Here is a 20,405-nt window from a genome sequence, read left to right as displayed (position 1 = left end):
ATAAATGAGAGCCCCGATTCTACTGTCTGACAAGTTCAAATTCTGGCTCTGCTACTTGTTAGATGTGTGGCCTAATGAAGATTACCTAACTTCAGTGTGCCTTGATTTCCTTATTTGTTAAACAGAGATAATGATTGCACCTATCTAATCTATCTGTGGTAAACATTAAATGAGAAAACGAATATGTAAAGGGATTAGTACTTGGCAATAGGAAGACTCAATACACATTAGCTTTCCAGATCCAACGAACATGCATGTTCCACTACCACACAGTAGGCAATATAGTAGGGACCACCAGACCAGGTTTGATCATAAACATCCTCCCCTTGATGTCTGACATTCTCACCATTAGTCTGACTTATTTGGGTTATAAGGCATTGCTTATAGACAGTAATTGTTAGAATGGCTCCATTACCTCAAAAATCTAATGAATAGATCCTTCAAATTTTTCAGATGGAATTAGCCTATGTTTACATCCAGCCAAAACAGGAACAGTGATGACTATTAGTCTCCCTTGGTGGGATGGACAAAGAGAACGTCAAATTTAACCTTTCAGATTAATTAGATTAAGATTAACCTTTCAGCCAATTAGATTGGCCATATGTATTGTTGTTTTGATTAAATGGCTACCAAACGCTCACAACAGATGGAGGCAAAGGGTACAAGAGACAAAATGTTTCATTCTAATTATGCAGTGCTGCTTCCTTTTTTCCTCCATCCAGAATGTCCTGAAGTTCACAGAGCAGGAACACCCTGACTACTACCTACTTCTGGTGTGTGTTCAGCGCCTTCGAGTATTTATCTCGCATTACACCCTGCTGTTTCAATGCAATGAGGATTTGCTTATTCAGAAACGGAAAAAGCTCAAGAAGTAAGGTTCTGATGGTGCTGCTTAGAGGGTTTATCAAAGGTTTCTAAGAACAAGAATACAGACAATGTGGGTACCTGTCACAAGTAACCGCACTGTATTGAAAGTGGCTGAAATGCAGTGACAGGAGGTAGAAGAGAACAGAGAAGAGGTGGAGAATGAGATGGCCAGGCTGGGTATAGGGAGGGAGGTACCTATTACCTGGGGGAAATTACCTCAGAAAAATAAACAGTTTTACTCTAATACTTATGCAGACCCCCTTATCTCATGTTACTAACCATTGAAATTGTTTCCCTAAGCTTGCCAGACTAAAAAATGCAGTTTTAAGGCCAGAATGTGGGTTATTTCATTAATTCAACAAATATTTATTGAGCACTTACTATGCATCAGGCATTGCTCTATGCACTGAATATACTGCAATGAACAAAACAAGCAAAAATCTTTGCCACATGGAACTCACTTTCTAGGGCTGGACAGCAAGTTAATAAGTAAGTTAGATAGTGATAAGTGCTATGGATAAAAACAAAAACAAATAAGGGAGGGGTGGTGGTTGAACAAATTAATGCTAATAAGAAACAAAAAGGGCTGACTGGGGAGAATCTGGGCTTCAGAACAGAAGCAATCTATAGCAGAACTTTCTAGTGACCTGGATTTCCTTCAACCTCATTCCAACCAATGAGGAAAACAATAATTTCTGTGGGTGTTTGAGACCGGAAAAAGATGCTGGTCTGGGGGATATCTTCCTATACCACCCCTTTCCCCCAAACTTAATTCAGGCAATTAATCAGCATCCTTATTCTTGCCCAGCATCTAGCTTACACTGTTATGTAAACAACCTTGTTTGTAGAGGGCCAGAGAGAGAGAGAGAGAGAGAGAGAGAACTTCACAGATGAGCTTCATCTAAGAAATGTTGTCTCCTTATCTTTCTTGTCCTAATCTGTGTGTTCAGAGCCAATTTCCCAATGTACACCCTGAAAATGATTACTTCTATTCTCATAGGTCATCCATGGCGAAGCTGTACAAAGGCCTGGCTTCCCAGTGTGCAAACACTGGACAAGATGCTTCCCCCACTGCAGGCCCTGAGGCTGTCCGCGACAGCGGTATCCACTCAGAAGAGATGCTGCAACCCTACCCTTCTGCTCCCAGCTCTGGCCCTGCTGTCACGTAAGCACCTGTTGCTGTGGAAATGCTAATGGCAAGGCCCTGGGTGCCAAGTGGTCTGTGTGGGGTAGCAGGACAGCCTGAACCAGGAGTATGATCTACAGGACTCTCCTCTCTCTTGCCCCATCAGGCCTATGTGGGCAGGCAAGCAGCTGACGCAAAACTTGGATCCCAGAGGAAGGCTAATGTCAAGGGGCAGGCCTAGAGGCTGACGGCTACTCCTAACGATTTACCACACATAACCACCCTCCATCTACAACATAAGTCTCTTTGGGTTTGGACAGTGATTGGGTGGAAGAGAGTGCCGCAAGAAGACAGGAAGGCATCTTATAGCTCCTCAGAAGGGTGGGAACCTACTTACGTTCTCCAAAAGGTACAGTAGAGGGAGAGAATCCCAGTCAGGGGGGAGTGGAACTCCAGGCTCTGAAAAGAGAAATAGGCCTGAGGTGATACACAGAGAGTGTAGTTTAGTCCTCCTGATTCCCCTTGAAGCTTCTTCATAAAAGGACTTCATAAGCTCTTTTCTCCACTTGTGACAGCTTCTCTTAAAGTTTTTCTGTGCAGTGGATGTATTTGACAGCTTTTTAAAGTCTCTGCATACAATCCTCTAGCACACTAAGCTGGATTCTTTTTTTTTTTTAAAGTTTTATTTATTTTTGAGAGAGAGACAGAGAAAGTGAGTGGGGAAGGGGCAGAGAGAGGGAGAGAGAGAGAGAGAGAATCCCAAGCAGGCTCTGTGCTGTCAGCACGGAGCCTGATGCGGGGCTCGAACTCACACACCGTGAGATCATGACCTAAGCTGAAACCAAGAGTCAGACTCTTAACTGCCTGAGCCACCTAGGTGCCCCCACTAAGCTGGATTCTTATTGAGCAAACTTCTTGATGATTTTTACATTAAGGAATAGGCCATTTATGTATCTGGAACTCTTTACCTCTAAAGGATTAGGATAAAGTCAACTTGGCTACTTTTGAAACCAGGATTTCTGGAAAGATAAGGGGAACCAAAACTCAAAATTCCAGGGGCACTGGGGTGGCTCAGTCGGTTGAGCATTGGACTTCGACTCAGGTCATGATCTCAAGGTTCGTGAGTTTAAGCCCTGTGTTGGGCTCACTGAGAGAGAGAGAGAGAGAGAGAGAGAGAGAGAGAGAGAACACACACAGGAGCATGTGGGGCAGGGGCATAGAGAGAGGGACAGAGAGAAACCCAAGCAGGCTCTGCACTATGAGTGCAGAGCCCAACTCGGGGCTTAAACTCACGAACCATGAGATCATGACCTGAGCTGAAATCAAGAGTCGGATGCATAACTGACCTAGCCACCCAGGTGCCCCCCACTTCAGCTTTTATGAGAATGATCTTTGAAGTGAAACAAATAGAGCCCCAAAATGAAATCCCTAGAGATTATATCTAGCCCGAAAAGATGGCTGCCATTGCACTCTGTGTTGGGAAAACAGCCAGTAAAAAACTCAACAATTTTCCAAGTTAAAAGACAATTCAGGTTAGGTCAGCATTTCATTTATCATTTCTTTTCACCTTTGAAAGTGGGAGACCTCATTTTCACCTGAGAAAGATACTCACCAAAGTATCACCAGAGAAAGATACTCAGCATTTACATTTGTATTTTTAATGCATTTTTGTGGTAGGATTAATAAACGAGTAGAACAATCAGGCTGGGTCAGTGTGTAGTCCTCCACTCACATCTGCCTGGCTGTTACCTTCCAGAACTGGCAAATCACATCCAATCTGATGTGTATGCTACCCTAATATCCTATGTAAATTATTTGTTATTCATGATTAAACAAAATATCCTTCCATGAAATTGGGCATATTCAGAGTGACAGCCTTTTCATTTCGGTCATGTTTTTGTGGGTGAAAGTTTGAGACAACTTTTAAAAGCATGCTCTATAGCCACAAGGAATTTTTTAGGTTTTTTTCTTATGAAAACTTCAAATATACACAAAAGTGTACAGGGAACCCCACATACCATCATCCAGATTCAACAGTTTTCAAGTTTGTACCACACTGATTTCATCGAGGAATATAATTGTTCTTAAGCATGTAGGTCCAGGAGTCGAATAAAAGTTCTTTCCATTATTTTGTATCATATTGCTAGGGCAAAAAAGGGAGAGGAGAGAAAGGAGGCACCTTGGGCTCTGGACACGTGGGGGGCGGGTAAGAGCTTCCATATGTGGAGTGATGACCACCCTGGCTCACCAGCCATCTCTGCTCAGAGCCTTCTTGCTCAGACGGATACTTCAGGCATCCGCTTTATAGACAGCATTTTCACCCTCCCATGTGGGGGACCAGGGCTCGTGGGGACTCCCTGGCTGGAGACGCCTACGGAGCTTGGTCGGTGACACACGTAGACGCCTGGGAGGGCAGAGAGGAGAGGACCTGGCAGTTTTGCACCTAGGCGCTATCTGGCTCCCGTCTTGCTCCCGGCTTTGCGCTGCTTGGGAAGCGGCCTGAACTAACCACCCGTAAGCACACCTCTTTTTGTACTGTTTCCTTTTTTACAGACATTTGATGCCCCCAGTGAAGAAAAGCCAACAACAGCAAAGCTTGATGGAGAGCATGCAGCCCGGGAAGCCCAGCGAGTGGGAAATGGAGGGCAGAAAGCACGAGAGGCCCGAGAGCCTCCTGGCGCCAGCGCAGTTCTGTGCAGCCGAGCAGGACGTGAAGGCGCTGGCCGGGCCCCTGCAGGCCATCCCCGAGATGGACTTCGAGCCCTCGCCCGCCGAGCCGCTGGGCAACGTGGAGCGCTCCCTGCGCGCCCCGGCCGAGCTCCTGCCCGACGCCCGCGGCTTCGTGCCCGCGGGCTACGAGGAGTTCGAGTACGGCGGCGAGATCTTCGCGCTGCCCGCGCCCTACGACGAGGAGCCGTTCCAGGCCCCGGCCCTCTTCGAGAACTGCTCGCCCGCCTCTTCCGAGTCCAGCCTGGACATCTGCTTCCTCCGGCCCGTCAGCTTCGCCATGGAGGCCGAGCGGCCCGAGCACCCGCTGCAGCCGCTGCCCAAGAGCGCCACGTCGCCGGCGGGCAGCAGCGGCGCCTACAAGCTGGAGGCGGCGGCGCAGGCGCACGGCAAGGCCAAGCCGCTGAGCCGCTCGCTCAAGGAGTTCCCGCGCGCGCCGCCCGCCGAGGGCGTGGCCCCGCGCCTCTACAGCACGCGCAGCAGCAGCGGCGGCCGCGCGCCGCTCAAGGCCGAGCGCGCCGCGCAGCCGCACGGCCAGGCCGCCGCCGCCGCAGCGGCGGCCGCAGCCCGCGGCGCGCCCAGGACCTTCTTCCCCCAACAGAGGTCCCAAAGCGAAAAGCAGACCTATTTGGAAGTAAGGAGGGTAAAGTAAAACCGAACCCAGACCCACAGCGCCGGCAGCCCGGGGCCTAGATCTCCAGGGAGCAGCCTGGGCTCCCCTAGCGTGGAGGGGAAAGCGGGCTGGCCAGAGGGGGAGCGGAGGCCGTCGAGGGAGAGCCCAGATCGGAGGTTTGCCCCCTCAGATGCCCCCGGTGGCGAGCGGTAGCGCCCGTTCTGCAGTGCCAGGGCACGAGGGCTTGTTCTGCATGTGTATGTATGACGGCAAAGAGCCAGCAGGACAGACGGACTGTTAGACCTGCTTACACCGCCCTCTCCCGCCCCCTCCAAGAGTTAGAGGTGTCCTCTGCCTTAAGCTGTGGCACTTCACAGTTGGACTTCACTTTTAAAGACCTGCACGCAAGTCCCAGGCTCGTTTCTTCCTCTGCCCGCTAGGCGCACCTTCTTGTTGAGGCGTTTAAAACCCAACACGGTGTGCCAGCCTGCTCCACTCCTCGACACGCACTAGCTAGTAGCTACTTGCTTGTAGCTAGGGAAGAGGCAGGTGGCTCCATCTCACAGTGGACTCCCTGCAAAGTCAGCGGCAAAGCGAAGTTCATTTCTGCTTGCTTACCTTGTGCCTGGGAAAGGGTGTTACACTGCTTTGCAGACTCCACTGGGATGGGGACAACAAAATAGTCAAGGAGACATTGACTCACAAGTACCTTCTTTAGCGTCCATATCATTGTTCAGTATTTTGATGTCTAACCTTGCTGTCTGCAAGCCTTGGGACATTTAAAGAGGTGTTTAAATACTTATCCATGAAAGGTCTAGTAGTTCCTGAGCAAACACTTAATTTCACAGCATGTGATTAGAATAACGCAATTTCTGATTAAGCAGAGAGTAGCTGGATAGCTTTGACCTCTGCCACCATCCTTCCTCTTCAACATCACTTTAGAAATGGTGGTTAGGGTTTACAGGGCAGCTCTGTATTGGTACATCTTGAAAATGATATAGTCCAGAACTAACTTTACCTGCATTAAGTATCATTTGTATCAAGCGCTGGAGATCCTTTGCCTAGGCTGAGGCTGCGGGTGTTCCAGGAATAAGGGCCCTATATACCTATTCCTCTTTCCAAGTGAGTGGGGACAGAGTGAGGATCACTGACTCCTTTCATTCATTCATTTTTCAGCAGACACAGAGCACCTGCCTCCCACTGGGCTCTGTCCTAAGTGCTGAGGGTTCAGAAATGAATGGTGCCTAGTCTCTGACCTCCAGGACCACTGGCTTATTGCAGGGAGGAAACACAGAAACACAGAATTATAATAAACTGTGGGAACACAGGGGAGGGGTATTTAAACCTTCCTGGGGTGATGATGGTCAGAGAGGGCCTCCTGGATAAACTGAATGTCTGAATTCAGTTTTAAAAGCTGCCTAGATGATGAGTGAGATAGGGAAATATGAACAAATGTGACAGGCCACAGGAACAGGAAGGGACTGGGTTGTGAAGAACCTTGGAACTTGTAGCTGATCTGGACTCCAGGAATCCAAGTCCGACTGGTTTCTGCAGAGGGACCTTCCTATGCTCAGCTAAAATTGCTGGGATTCCCCCAGGGTTCCCAGAGTTGTTTTTTTTTTTTTTTTTTTTTTTTTTTGTGGGGGCTCTGATTTTCAACTCTGAGCATTACAAAATTCTGTTAGGCAAAATTTCTTAGACAACTCAATCTTGGATATGTGTTGAACTTTAAAAGTTCATTAACAAGGGAAGGAGATAGGAAATAATAATGCCAATTCAAAGTGACTTGGGATGGGCAAAGATTTACATACAGAACCTTCTAAGTAGTATGGTCTAAGCTGCAAAGAATGCTTTTCACATGTTCATAGAAGTATCTTTTATCCCCCTATTTAATATGTGAAAAAATGGGAGTTCAACAATTGACAGGAAAAAAAAAACCCCATTAATCAGAGATAACAATATACCTGAGAAGCAAACAGTAAGTAAAATATTTGTGGCTGTTTATCAGGCATACCAGATAATACTAAACAATATATCAGGGACTATTAATCACACATACTAGACAGCAAGTTTCATTCCTTAACAATGTCAGACATGAGTCAAGTCAGTTCAGAAAATGACACTAGGAGATATCAAACAGAGATCAATTAAAACAGGCCTTTTCTCTTACGTTTATCACTAAATTTGCCAAGCATGTGAGGTTTTCACACAAAGTTCACCTGATTATTTCCATTTTTGGACAAAATTTTTCTTTCTAAAAATCCAGAAGGTGTGGATCGTTAGGAATCCTAGAGAGAGGCAGAATGCAAAGTCCAGGTGGGCCGAGGCTGTGTGTGTCTGTGGGTCTATGTGTGTGCACGTGTGTATGGGTGGGGATGTACATGCATGTGTGTATAGGGCACATCTATGTTTGTGTATATATGTGTATGTGTGTGCATGTGAGTGTGAGTGTTTTTGAGGTGAAAGTGAGATGGGGTTTTAGTTGCAAAAGGTGAACCATTCAAAAGCCGTGTCTTTAATGGTGTCAGCTCTTTCCTGCTGAGATGTATAAAGCTCTTACTGTTCCATCTCCTTAAATATACTCTGTGTATCTTCCACCCCTGCCCTGCGGAACCAGCCAAACCCTGTGTCTCAGAGTCAGGAGAGAAAGCAACATGATTTAGTGCAAAGAGCACCTGACTAGGTGTCAGGAGATCTGGGTTCTAGTCCCGGCTCTGCTGACAAATAGTTCTGTGCTTTTGGACAATTCACTTGGCATCTCTGTGCCTCCAGTTTTCTCATCTGTAAAAATAAGCCAATATATACCTTACTTAACTCACAGGGTTGTTGTAGGGTCAGGCCAAGAAAGATAAAAGTATGTGAGAATGCTTTGGTAAAGTCTGGGATGCTATATAAATGCAAGATGTAATTAAGATCATGATTGCACAGAGAGATTTTCCTTAGACTTAATATATGTGGTTCCTAAATAGTCCCTAAAAGCCCAGTTTTCAAAGTGTGATCCTTGGGCTAGTAGTTCATTACCTGGGAGCTTAATTGTAATTGCAGAATTTGAGCCCTGCCCCAGACCTACTGAATCAGATTCTGCATTTTAGCAAGCTTCCCCGGGGTGACATACAAACATTAAGTACAGGTAGGCAGGAGGATAACTCAAACCACTGATTTTTAAAATCTAAGTGTGCATAAGGATTACCTAGACCTAACTCCAGAGTTTCTGATTCAGAAAGTCTGGGTGGGGGTCAGGGATCTACATTTTATGTTTTATTTTTTAAGTTTATTTATTTATTTTGAGACACAGAGAGAGAGAGACAGAGACAGAGAGAGGTGGGAGGGAGGAGAGAGAGAGAGAGAGAGAGAGATTTCCAAGCAGGGTCCGCAGTCAGTGTGCAGCCCTCTGTGGTGCTCGATCTCATGAACCATGAGATCATGACCTGAGCAGAAATCAAGAGTCTGATGCTTGACTGCTCAACCAACTGAGCCCCCCAGGTCCCCCAGGGACCTACATTGTAAATAGAAGCTCCAGTTGATTCTCTTGCTCCAGGACCACACTTTGAAAAATGCCACAGTAAGCCATCAAGATATTGCTCTCCATAGTTTTGTTATGACTCTTAGTAGAGTCCAGAGAATCTCTAGATCTGCTACTACAACCCCACGTTAAGTTCTCAAAGTCAAACCCATGTTTCCTGAAAAAAAAGAAAAAAATCCCCACGCTTCACTTCACTGTCAGCAAGCAGTCACCCATCCAGTTTATGAAAGTTTCGGGTAGTGTTTGCTTTGACTTCTTGGGTTCTCACGTTCAAAATTAAGCAGCTATTTTTGGTTACTTTTAAGTTTCAGTCACCTTCATAGTAAATATTTTGTTCATATGGAACATAAATATAAGTGCATTTTTTATTTAGCACATCTTATTTATTTATTTATTTATTTATTTATTTATTTATAAATATTTATTTTTGAGAGAGAGAGAGAGAAGGAGAGACAGAGCACGAGCAGGGGAGGGGCAGCGGGTGAGGAAGACACAGAATCTGAAACAGGCTCCAGGCTCTGAGCTGTCAGCACAGAGCGCAACGCAGGGCCTGAACTCATGAACCACGAGATCATGACCTGAGCTGAAGTCAGACACTTAACAGACTGAGCCACGGAGGCACCCCTAGCACATCTCACGTTTAAAAAGAAACTAGAAAGTTCACAGGAGATAGAGCCTTCTTTTTTATATATTTTTACTTCTCACGCGAAATACCACGGACTAAGAATTATAAAAACCGTATTAAAGGTGTATTTGCAGGTTGGAAATGTGTGGCATGCACACAGACACTTGCACGTACATGCCCAGATATACATAGTTGCCATTTACTTCTAAACAGATCTGACCTCTCAAAGCCTCCTTCCCTCATTTATGTCTAGGAGAGTCAGGAACATGAGTTTAAAACTAACATTACAATCAAGAAACTGCCTTATTTTGTGGAAAGAGAAACATATGCAGAGATGTGGGGGACCACTACTTGTTTTCCAGCAGAACAGTATTGGTGCCAGAATAAGAAGTTATTCTCCATAGTCTAGATACTTGCTAACTTCCTTTATGTCCTCATCTTTATTGTTATAGGATAATCCTACTCTAAGACTGTTTGCCTTGATACATACAAATTATTTCTGCACTCGGCAGAAAATTGTCCTCTGTTTAGCTTCTGATTTATTTATTTTTTTTAATGTTTATTTATTTACTTAGAGTGAGGGAGAGTAGGCACGCATGTGCAAGCAGGAAACGGGAAGGGGGAGAGGGAGAGAGAGAATCCCTAGCAGGCTCCATGCTTAGTGAAGAGCCTGATGGGGCTCAATCTCACGACTGTGAGATCATGACCTGAGCAGAAATCAAGAGTCAGACGCTTAACCAACTGAGGCACCCAGGCACCCCTCAACTTCTGATTTCTTAATTAGCCTAGGTTTGCTTTAGTTGGAATAGGGTGCTCACCATTAGTGTGTTGGGGTGGGAGAGGAGAGTGACAGAAGGTAAAAAAATTGTCCCAGTCAGGATGATATTAGCTTTGGAAAAGAGTAAATAAACACCCCTCTTTTGTGTTTTCAGGAGATGCATTTAGAAGATACCACCAGATTCTGTCCAAAGGAAGAAAGAGAGAGCGAACAGACCTCTTTCAGCGATCAAAACCCCAGGCAAGACCAGAAAGGGGGCTTTCGCAGCTCCTTCCGCAAGCTCTTTAAAAAGAAGTGAGTAGCCCTTAGACAAGACAGCATCATAACTCCTTTCCCTTTGGGCTAAATCTTGAGGTTTTAATAGTAATAAGTTTCAAGTAGCCTGGTTCAACTGCTTCAAGCTCAGTGCCTGCAGCCAGTAGCCATGATTCCTGCCAGGTCAGGATGTTTCTCATTGTAATCTCCTAGAGTAAAAGCAAACTCAGCCCTGTCCTCTGCCTCTTCTATCTTTTAGCTCTACTTCCTTGTTCCCAAGTCATGTGTCTGAGGAGAGTAAGCAGAGGAGGTCCCCTGGGTAATGAGCTGGTGACAATCAAATCCCTTTTAGACTGGGAGGCGTGGGGTTGGGTGTAATGGGAGGTTCCATGCGAATCTCCCCACCTGTGGAAAGTTTTCCAAGGGATCTCAGCACTTCTGCCTATAGGAGTCTATAGTTATCCTGGATGCTAGTACATGTTTATTGGGACTTCTGCTAGTGTTTTCCCTAGCAGAAATGGTAGAATGAATTTGGTTTGGGCCCTAGTTAAAAAATCACTTTAATGGAGCTTCCATACTCCATAGGAGGCAAAAACAAGACATTTCCCTTCTGTGGTCCTTCTAAGATTCTAAGTCCTTGTTGTATGAAATCACCCACCAGGCTTTTTGGCCAGCACTTACCAGCACTGTCTTACAGACTGGGAGAAGGTGGCCAAACCCCAGCATGAAATGTAAGGAAGAGAGATCTGAGCATTTAGAGTTTGACCTTAGAGGGATTGTCCAGTCCAGCCATTGTCTGCCTGAGAGACTACTGTCTCTATCTCCACTGGGCCTCAGGCCACCCCCCCCCCCCTCCTTTAGAGAGATTTCACCCTTACTTAGTTTCTCTTGGTAGAGGTGGTTCTTGCAGTCAGTTTTAAACATTTAGTGGATGGGATATTGCTGCCTTTGGAGAGTTGCTGATAAGTGAGGAAGTACAGGGAAATCACTTTATCCTTGAGGGTAGAATTTACTGGCTGATTTAGATAACGGTTTTGATGGAAGAGTTGAGGACAGGCCTGGAGTAAGAACTTTTTTTCATGGTTTGTCTAATTTTTCTCCTATGGGGAGGGTGGTACTGAGATTAGTGGATCTCTGACTGAGGATCCCTGCCTGTTATTATTGGAAGAAAGAGAAAGAGGAAGAGAGCAACAGTATTGCAATTAGACACAGCTAATTTCTGCTGAGGTAGTCCGGTGCATGCCTGTTGCTAGATCCCTTTATGCAAGGGGTGAGGAGTTAAGACTTGTATCCCTCTCTTTAGGTTCATAGACAGATTTTTCTCGGCCCAGTGCCTGTTTCTATCATGTTTGGCTGGGGTAGAGAGACCCGGAAGGAGACAACTCTCCAGCTGACCTTGGGATTTAGGCCCCTAAATCCTTCTAAGGACTCCTAAGATAGGCACTACTTGAGCCTATCTCTTTTTTAAAACCACAGTATTCCCAAAACAAACAGCCACTTTTTGCCCACTGACATTTATAATGAGTGGGTACTGTCTGTTGGAAAGCAATGAGCCATGGATTCGCAAATTTCCTTTTTTCAGAGAGATGTTAGAAAATGCTCTGCCAGTACTTGAGACAGAGGGAGTAGACTTGTCCTCTGTGTATCCAGGGGGCAGAACTAGGAGAAATGGGTAAGAGGTGCCTGAATCCGGAGCTGGCTCCCTCATGAGGGTGTGGGTTCTCCTGAGTAGAAGACGGTGGCCCTCCTCAGGGGTGCTAACGGAAGGGATTCCTACACTAAGTGGGAGATTGCCCAAGATAAGCACCTGAGTTCTTCCTAGTGCTGAGATTTGCTTTGTTGGCTTTGTTTTAGATCAATCTGAGTAATCACATCTTTTTAACACCTGGAACAAGAAATTAATATGGCGTTGGGACCTATAATTTTAAAGACTCACCATGTGGAAGACCTGATTTTATCTTTCTGTAGCCCCCCACCTCCCTTGGCACAATGCTGAGGACTAGCTGTGGACTCTCCAAATTCATGTTGGTCGATTGCTTTCTGTCTTCTTGTACCTTTGGGGGATCCTTCTTCTTAGAGGGTTAAATGGATCCCCTTAGCCTTCTCATCCTTTCTCATAGATCAGTCTCCTGCATCAATCACAATACTGCCACCAATCGTGCTGCTGCCTTTGTATTTAAAATCTGAAGCATTACCTGAATGGAAGTAAAGGGGGGTACCACACAGATGGCTCTTCCCTCCGGCAGGCTTTCCTGGCTTTGAACATCTGGGGTTGGACTGTGAGCACCACCAGGTGATACTTGCTTATCGCCTGCGTGCACGGTGCCACAGCGTGCGCTCTGGGACTCTGCACAGGATAGAGAAGCAGCTTGAGTACCTTCTCCTGAGTGTTCTCAAGGAAGAACCGTGGGGAAGTTTGCTCTATTATGCTAAGGTGGAGAGGAAGGGCAGGAAGGTCCCAGTGTAGCACAGAAAGGTCAGTGACTCTTAATTCAGATGAGAACACACCATTCTTCTCAGTAGTTAAGCATTCTTTCTTACATGCACGTACTGTATGAGACGCTTGTATAGGAATCGCGAACGACACAGTCCCAGCTGCTGTATAGGAGCTTGCACTCTGAAGTCAGGCATGTGGACAGGTACAGGGAGGAACCGGAACGAGACATTTAGCTTATTCTCCTCCCATGTGTGGGGAGGTCAGGCTGGCAGCAAGCCCTGTGACTTTAAGAAGTGGTTAATCCTGGGTACCAAAACCATGCCAGAACCTGGCCTCAGAGGTCCAGAATGGACTAGTGCCAGAAAAGCCACCTGTGTCACACCTGGGGCTCGCTGCCTGCCTCTCCCACAGCCCTCTGGAGGCTCATTCCTGTCTACACTGACACACTTTTTGTATCCATAGGGGCTTGTTTGGCTGGTGGCCCCACACACCCAGAATGCTGCTTCGGGATGAAGCTAGGCATGGAGCCAGATGCAACAGAAAACCTGAGAAAGGGTTCTCTTCCCTCTGAGGCTGGGAGGGCCGAATGAATGCTCATACCCACAAGGATTCAAAAGGGAGAGTCAAGTTGACATCATTAAAAAAAAAATCCTGAAAAACACCCAAGAGATTTGGGGAAAAGAATGATGCTCTGATTATTTCTATCTCAGGCACATTTGTCCTGGGTAGATACCAGGTCACATGTCCCTGAAAGCTGCCCAGAATTGATCAGCATAAAGACTATACGTATCTAAAGCTTGAAAATGTTAAGTGACTTTAAAATTTTTTAATGCAGATCCTTAGAAGCCAGAAACAGACCTAATGTGATAGGCTAATGCTGCACTGAATCCTTATTTCCCTGCCTTTGATCAGGGAGTAAGGCAAACTCCATTCTAAAAGGCTGTACATGGAGGCTGTCAAAGACTTATATCTAGACTATTCTGAAGTGTGAGGCAAATGCTACTTTATATATAAATCCTGCACTTACTTTAGTAAGTATTCTTGGTTAGGGGTGTGGCATGGAGGAAGAGGATTATATAAGGCAGTTTAGGGGTAGAATGTAGATGCTCTTTTTATCTGCAAATTTGGGAGAGTAGAAGAAAAAGAATATGGCTTCCAAATGACTAATTCTCCTTCCTTACCCATTCCCTTCCTCTTTAACACTTTATAACTTACATACCTCAGTGTCTCCTCCCTGCACCAATCACATCAAAATCCATTAATCATGCACACGCACACACACACACATTTAATTCTACAGCACCCCCATTTAATTGAACGTCAGTGAAGTCTCTTCTTTTGGTGACTTATCAGTTGTTTTAGTATATGCCCAACCTGGGCAGTGGAAAAGATCATGTCATTGAAAGCAGGACTCCTAAAGATTTAATTGATAATTTTACCCTCACCTTCTTCTTTGCCTCCTCAAAGCCTATCTCAAGTCCTTCTCCTATTCTTACCCACTGTGGGTTTCTCTCTCATTTCCCATCTCATTTCCCTACATAACTTTAAAATTGAAGGAGGTGATGAAAGGCATAACATTTTAGATTACTTAAACCTCATTACAATTTTTTCTTAATAGGTCATTTGAAATCAATCACTAAGTCAGTGTACTAGGTTCTGTCCAGCACAAAAGAAGTAAAAGAAATAGTTCTCGCCCATTAGAGGCTTACAGTTCAGATGTAAGGGTAACCTAGCTGAAGGTTCAGTACCTAGAGGATATTAAGCACTCAAAAGACATATTAAATGAGTGCTCATTGTGTTACCCTGTTGATTACTAGGGCTGACTCATTTGGCTGACAGGATGGTGTTCCCCTGCTCCCTTACTTTTCCATGTGCTCCTAAAGCTTTCACAGTGAACAATCTTTCCGATCAGAAAACCAGCCCTTCTTAGGTCAGAGGGTTCCAAGGCGCTGGATTCTACCCCTCCTCCCTTTCCAAGCTCCAGACAAACTTTCAAGGCTTATTTGTAGCAAATCTGTACTTGTATAATGTACCCAGCTTGTTATTTTCTTTGTGTGGACTGAGTGGAAGGGAACTTAGCAACAGGTTGTTCTCTTTCCATCAAACACTTGGATGGCTATGTGTCCCAATGTACTGGCAGCCATTGTACCCTGGGCAAGCAAGTGTTTGCCTGCCTGACCCTCCAGTGTCTGCTCAGATCTGCCCTGCATTCAACCAGAATGGCCCCAGGAGCTCAAAAGCCATTCCTGTTTTATAGATAAAGGGAATAAAAGCAAATATGCTGGCCATTTCTCCTAGATTCTGTAGGTATTTCCCAGTAATTTAGGTACACATTACATCAGAGCCTCATAGCCACACATTTGGAAGAGTCCAAGTGACCACATACCATGTAAGCATGTAAAGAGATCAGTTAAAATTACCTTTACAAGGGTAAAAATAAGCTTATAGTTCTGGCTACCGTAGAATGCTGGATTTTGAGAAGGATTAGCAAGTTAGCCATTAGTTAATTAATAGTTACTATCGAGAAATGCACACACCTGGAGACACAGAGAAGGCGGTTTGTGAGAAGAGCGGTTAAAAAAAGAAAATACTAAGCTGAGTTTGTGGACTTTGAAAACTAGACAGGGCGATTTTGGCATTTGTTTCAGAAATGGGAACGCAACTGGTGAAGATTTCTGTGGTCCTTGGGGCTGGTGGTGACATCAAAGCTTTCCCATTTCCAGGTAAACACTAAACAGTTGCATGTTGGAACCATCAAAGTGTGACATATTGGGTTTTGGAGAGATCAGATGTAGCTAAGAGGGGAAACGAGAGGTAAAGATTTTAAGTTCTGACTAATGGCTTTCTGATCAGAAACTGCCATGTGGGGGAACATTCAGAAGAAACACCAGCCAGATTCAAATCTTGCTTCCTACTTCCCACCCCCCATAACTATAAGCATTCCTAGCCTTCTGTATAAAAGAAGATATGGGGAAGGAATAAAATGGTCAAAAATATATCTTCCTAACATTTTGGGTACAACTGTACTAATCAGGGATGATTTGAACTGGAAGTAGGTGGGAGTTCTGAGTTGAGAGAAAGTGTAGAGTTTGGGGGGGGGGGGCACGTGAAGGCTGTTTCAAGGGGGCTTCTGAAAAGGAAAAGGACTTTCACCCCAGCCAGATATAATCTTACCTGATGAGTACCCAGATGCACTGGTGTGGTGAGAAGGAATAGTTTTTCCTCCATGCCCTGGGATGTAGTGGGATGGTGCTTCTTCCTGACTGGAAGTAGAAAACATGGTGGGCAGCTCTGGCTTCATCTGTGAGGCCAAGTATCAGGGTGAAGAGTAATAAAACTCTAGTCAGTCATCAGATTTCTAGACATCAGGATTTTAGTCTTTGTGTGGATCCAGCTGCTTTCTTTGAATAATGTAAAGGGATGTTTGAATTCTGCCCAATTAATTCAGTAACTGATAAGAGTCATAGTTAACTTATCTAACAACAACAGTGAGGACTTGTAGCATACCAATGATAGTGAAAGAACTTACCTTTCTTTTGTGGATAGTGGAAGCATGCCTGATTCTGCCTCAGCATATGGAGAACTTGTTCAGTTGTATAGGAGCTTTGGACAAAGAATTTCATGTCTAACATCGCTTCCATACATCCTGCATGAGGTCTTTTGATACTGGTTCTCAGTCAGTGGGCTAGTTTTACCCATTCTAGCTCTGAGTTTAAGCTAGCCAAAGGGCCCAGCCTAGCCTTTCAAAGGTTATTTCCAGAAAGCCTCCTCCCTCCAGGGACTTCTGACATGAACAAACTGGAGAAGGTGCAGAGCTGGGATGGATTACCCAACTGGCTTAACCAAGATAAAGGAAGAAGGCACCCTCGACTGGGGACTCCATTGGACTGATTTGAGTTGTTGACTATTGATTGGGCTTGGTCTCCTTTGTGGTGGTTGAGATTATAGAATCTCCTCAATCTGACTACTGTACTAATTTCTGAATTCTACCAAATGTAGCATATGTGTGTGGTTGGCTTCAATAAATTTTTCATTTAAAAATGAAAACAAGCAACAGCAAGAGTTTGTAATGTAATGCCCAAATTCAATGATGGCCCTTGTTAGATAACCTCAGTTGAGACCAATGAATTCCATCCATTTTAATTTAAGGGCCTTGGTAATTTGTGGAGTAGTTACTCGGTTGAAACAAAAATAGGATTTACTAAATTTTCTGAGCCTTTATTTCCCTTTTACAGTGTTATCACATAATATCTTACACTAACATACACAGTTGTCACAATTCTCTCCATAAAGCATAGAAAGAATTTCTCTTTATGTTCTTTGCAAATTTTAGCTACACATGTCCTGAGTCATGAAATTCAGGGGAAGTAAAAATTATTCCAGATCTAAGAGGCAACTGTTTTACAAATGCAAAACAATTTGGATAGATAAAATATCTGAAAACAATTAAAACCAAATCAACCTGTACTTTATCTGTGTGCTGAGATTTTAGGTCCAGTGGATCAGAATACAGGGAAAAAACTAATGAGAATCCCTCAATGGATCCTTCACCCACCAAACAAGATTTCTTCAGAAACCGACTTGCTCTTGCAAATGACCTTGACCAAGGAACAGCTGTGTAAAACATACTTAAAGTTGTATTGTCAAGTGGTAAGATGAGGGTAAAAAGCTTGTATATATCTGTGTAGGAATATATATATACATATATATATATATATAGATGTATAAGTCCCTGAGGAAAACTAATATAAATACTTACATATGAAGCTAAATCAACATACAAGACATTGAAGAGATGAAGATTAGTCTGTGGTTGAGAGCTGGCTTTTTGAACTTCAACACTTGGGAACAGGGAAACGAAGACTTTTCACAGCATTATAGAAACACAATAAATTTGGAGGAAAATAAATGTTTGTAAGAACAAAAACTTCCAACTTGAAGTCATTCCCCCCAGTATAAAATTGAGCGTGTAACATGGATGTGAATTTTATGCTTCCTAGGCATTTACCTTATTAATTCATCCCAATGTTCTTAGGCTAATATACACGATGTTAGGGGCCAGTTCTGTCTTGCTATATGTCTTCCCCAGAGCAATACCCAACATCCCTTAAGGCAAAGGATCAGTAAAGAGTTGTATTTTACGTGTTGCCAATCTGAGTTGTGGAGAATTTGTGCTTAAACCATGACATAGAAGGTTCAAGGGTTATAGACACACTGGTCTCTAAACGGGAAGAGAACCAGAAGAGTAGTATTTCTCTCTCTGTGGCTATGAGAATCAGTACAGGGAACAGTGATTTCTCTTGAGACTGGGAGGCCAAAGAAACATTTTCACTTGTGTGAGTTGTGCTGCAGATGAGAATAGTCTAGAGTCTATGTGTTATTGAGTTCTCAGGATTCAGAGACACATTAGTGATCCTGAGTGTCACATACACTCATAAGCAGATGGGTTGGGGGAAAAAAAACACTTATTTAGCTACGTCCTCTTTTAAAAGACTTTCTTTAGTCTGGAAAGAAGGTGGCAACAACATCAGTGCTTTAATAGCACATGCACAGCAGTTGCTACAAAACATCGGAACAGGATGAAAATTTAGGGCTGGTAAGACCTTGTTCTGTTTTCCAGAAGTAAGCTGTTTTAAAAAAAAAAAAACAACAACACAAAAAACAGAGTTCTTAACAGCTCAGACAGAGGAATCATTGCAGTGAGGCTTTCATGGCTACAGGATAATAAAATGTGCTCTGCTTCCCCATGTCCAGGATGGTCCACAGCCTTGACATGCCCCTAACACAAGAATAATAGAAAAAAATTAGTTTTAAACAATTTGTCTCTCTTCCCAGGCAGTTATCTATAATGAATTAGAGGCATTTAGTTACCACTCATTCAAAATCTTGGTACTCAAACCGACTTCTTTAGAGGCTCTTCCTCTAGGAATGCACTGCTTGATAAAATCGTAAAGTTTTACTTGTTACACGTTTTCTACAAGTCTGATGATTAATTAGGAACTCATCCATTAGCCTTTGAACAGTAGGGGGTCTGGAATGTCTACAGGATTGCTGTCAAGTTTTGGGAGTTTCCAGTATTTAAGGTTAAGCCAAGCTTTTCATTTTCCTGAAATTAATGAACTCCTTTGAAGTTAGATTTATCTCTGTTTAGTAGGCCAAAGAAGGTTCGGGGGCAGTGTCTGAAAGCACAATGCAGAACTGACTGGATATGGAAAGTGAACTGCAAGTCACAGTCTTTTAAGTAAAATGTAAAAACAATAAAATTTCTTTCCCCTTCATAATGTTTATCATAAAAATGATGGATTACTTGGGAAGGTTTCAAAAACTTCACACACCTCCCAGATTTTCATTTTGATAACATTCTTTGAAAGAATCTTGATGTTACACTGGTAGCACAACTCAGTTTCATTGTATTTTATGAAACTAGCATGTAAAACTAGTAATAATTAGTGCTGCTACTCCCTGGGTCTCCTTCACCTGGTATCTGGATTTTTCCAGTCGCTTTCTAGCTCCGCATCAGTCCTGTACTTCTCTTAACACATTAATATTCCCAAATGCTGCATTGTGTGAAACTCTCTGAACGTTCTTTTTTGTCTACAAATTCTGAACTCCTCGACTTGACCTTCAAGGCTGTCTGTCCAGCATGGTGTCAAGTCTTCTCTTGGGCTGCTGTCTCCTAGTTTGCCAGCCTACTGGACTCCCGGCCCTCAGTTACATTGGGCTTCTCTTGCCTGCTGGCGAGCCATGGCCCCTTGCGTCATGCCTTTTCCGTAGCCTCCTTCCCCCTGCCAGTCTTCAAGGCCCTGGGTAAGTCCCTCATCTTTCTGTGAGTGCTGTAATTTTCTCTGGTGCTGTAACTTGTCTATCTTCTTATATATTTGTCTTGTCTTCCCAACAAGAATGTTGAGTCCCCTTGAGGGCAGGAACTATGACATATCTTTTAAAATTCCTTTCCACCTCTAGAACAGTACACAGTTGCAGAGAATAATTTCTGCTCATGATTTGACAGAGCTTCAGGGTTGTCTCTTTACTTTCTTGCCTTTCATTTTTTTTTTCTTTTTAAGAAAAATACCAATCACAAAAGAAATAAAACACTGTTGTCTTCTGGAGCAGTAAAAGGGACTACTGTCCTTTTCACAGCATTTAACATTTGCAAACATCTTTCCACAAAAAAAGAAAGAAAGAAAAGAAAAGAAAGCAAGAAAGAAAAGGAAAGGAAAAGAAGGAGAGAAAGAAAGGAAAGAAAGAAGGAAAGAAAAGAAAGAGAAAGAAAAAAGAAAGGAAAGGAGAGAAAGAAAGAAAGAAAAAAGAAAAAAAGAAAGAAAAGAAAAAGAAAGAAAGTTTGCTATTCTTTTCTGTGTTGTCCTGGGTCACTTCATAGTATTGTAAATTGACAGCAGAGATAGGATCTTTGATGATGTTTCTTAATGACATTTAATGTAATGTTGCATTAA

The 20,405-nt window shown here is 43.9% G+C and overlaps 1 protein-coding gene across 7 annotated transcripts in view; it reads left to right on the top strand.

Moving 5' to 3' along the window:
- Positions 1–18,103, top strand: part of ARHGEF33 (Rho guanine nucleotide exchange factor 33) — a 74,514-nt gene extending 56,411 nt beyond the window's left edge. For 2 of the 7 annotated variants that reach the window (XM_045447068.1, XM_045447070.1), the window contains 5 exons: positions 723–871; positions 1,868–2,032; positions 4,547–5,363; positions 10,414–10,553; positions 17,444–18,103. In XM_045447068.1, the coding sequence (XP_045303024.1) occupies positions 723–871; positions 1,868–2,032; positions 4,547–5,363; positions 10,414–10,553; positions 17,444–17,573 (1,401 nt within the window). In that variant the 3' untranslated portion in view covers positions 17,574–18,103. Of the gene's footprint in view, positions 1–722; positions 872–1,867; positions 2,033–4,546; positions 5,364–10,413; positions 10,554–15,599; positions 17,416–17,436 lie in introns of those variants that run through there. The other 5 variants (XM_045447073.1, XM_045447074.1, XM_045447072.1 and 2 more) reach the window with 5 other exon arrangements.
- The last annotated feature ends 2,302 nt before the right edge of the window (positions 18,104–20,405 follow it).

The sequence above is a fragment of the Leopardus geoffroyi genome, chromosome A3 (assembly GCF_018350155.1).
Source record: "Leopardus geoffroyi isolate Oge1 chromosome A3, O.geoffroyi_Oge1_pat1.0, whole genome shotgun sequence".
NCBI classification, from domain to species: Eukaryota; Metazoa; Chordata; class Mammalia; order Carnivora; family Felidae; genus Leopardus; species Leopardus geoffroyi.
Note: the sequence above shows the minus strand (reverse complement) of the source record. Positions and strands in the feature narration are given on the sequence as shown.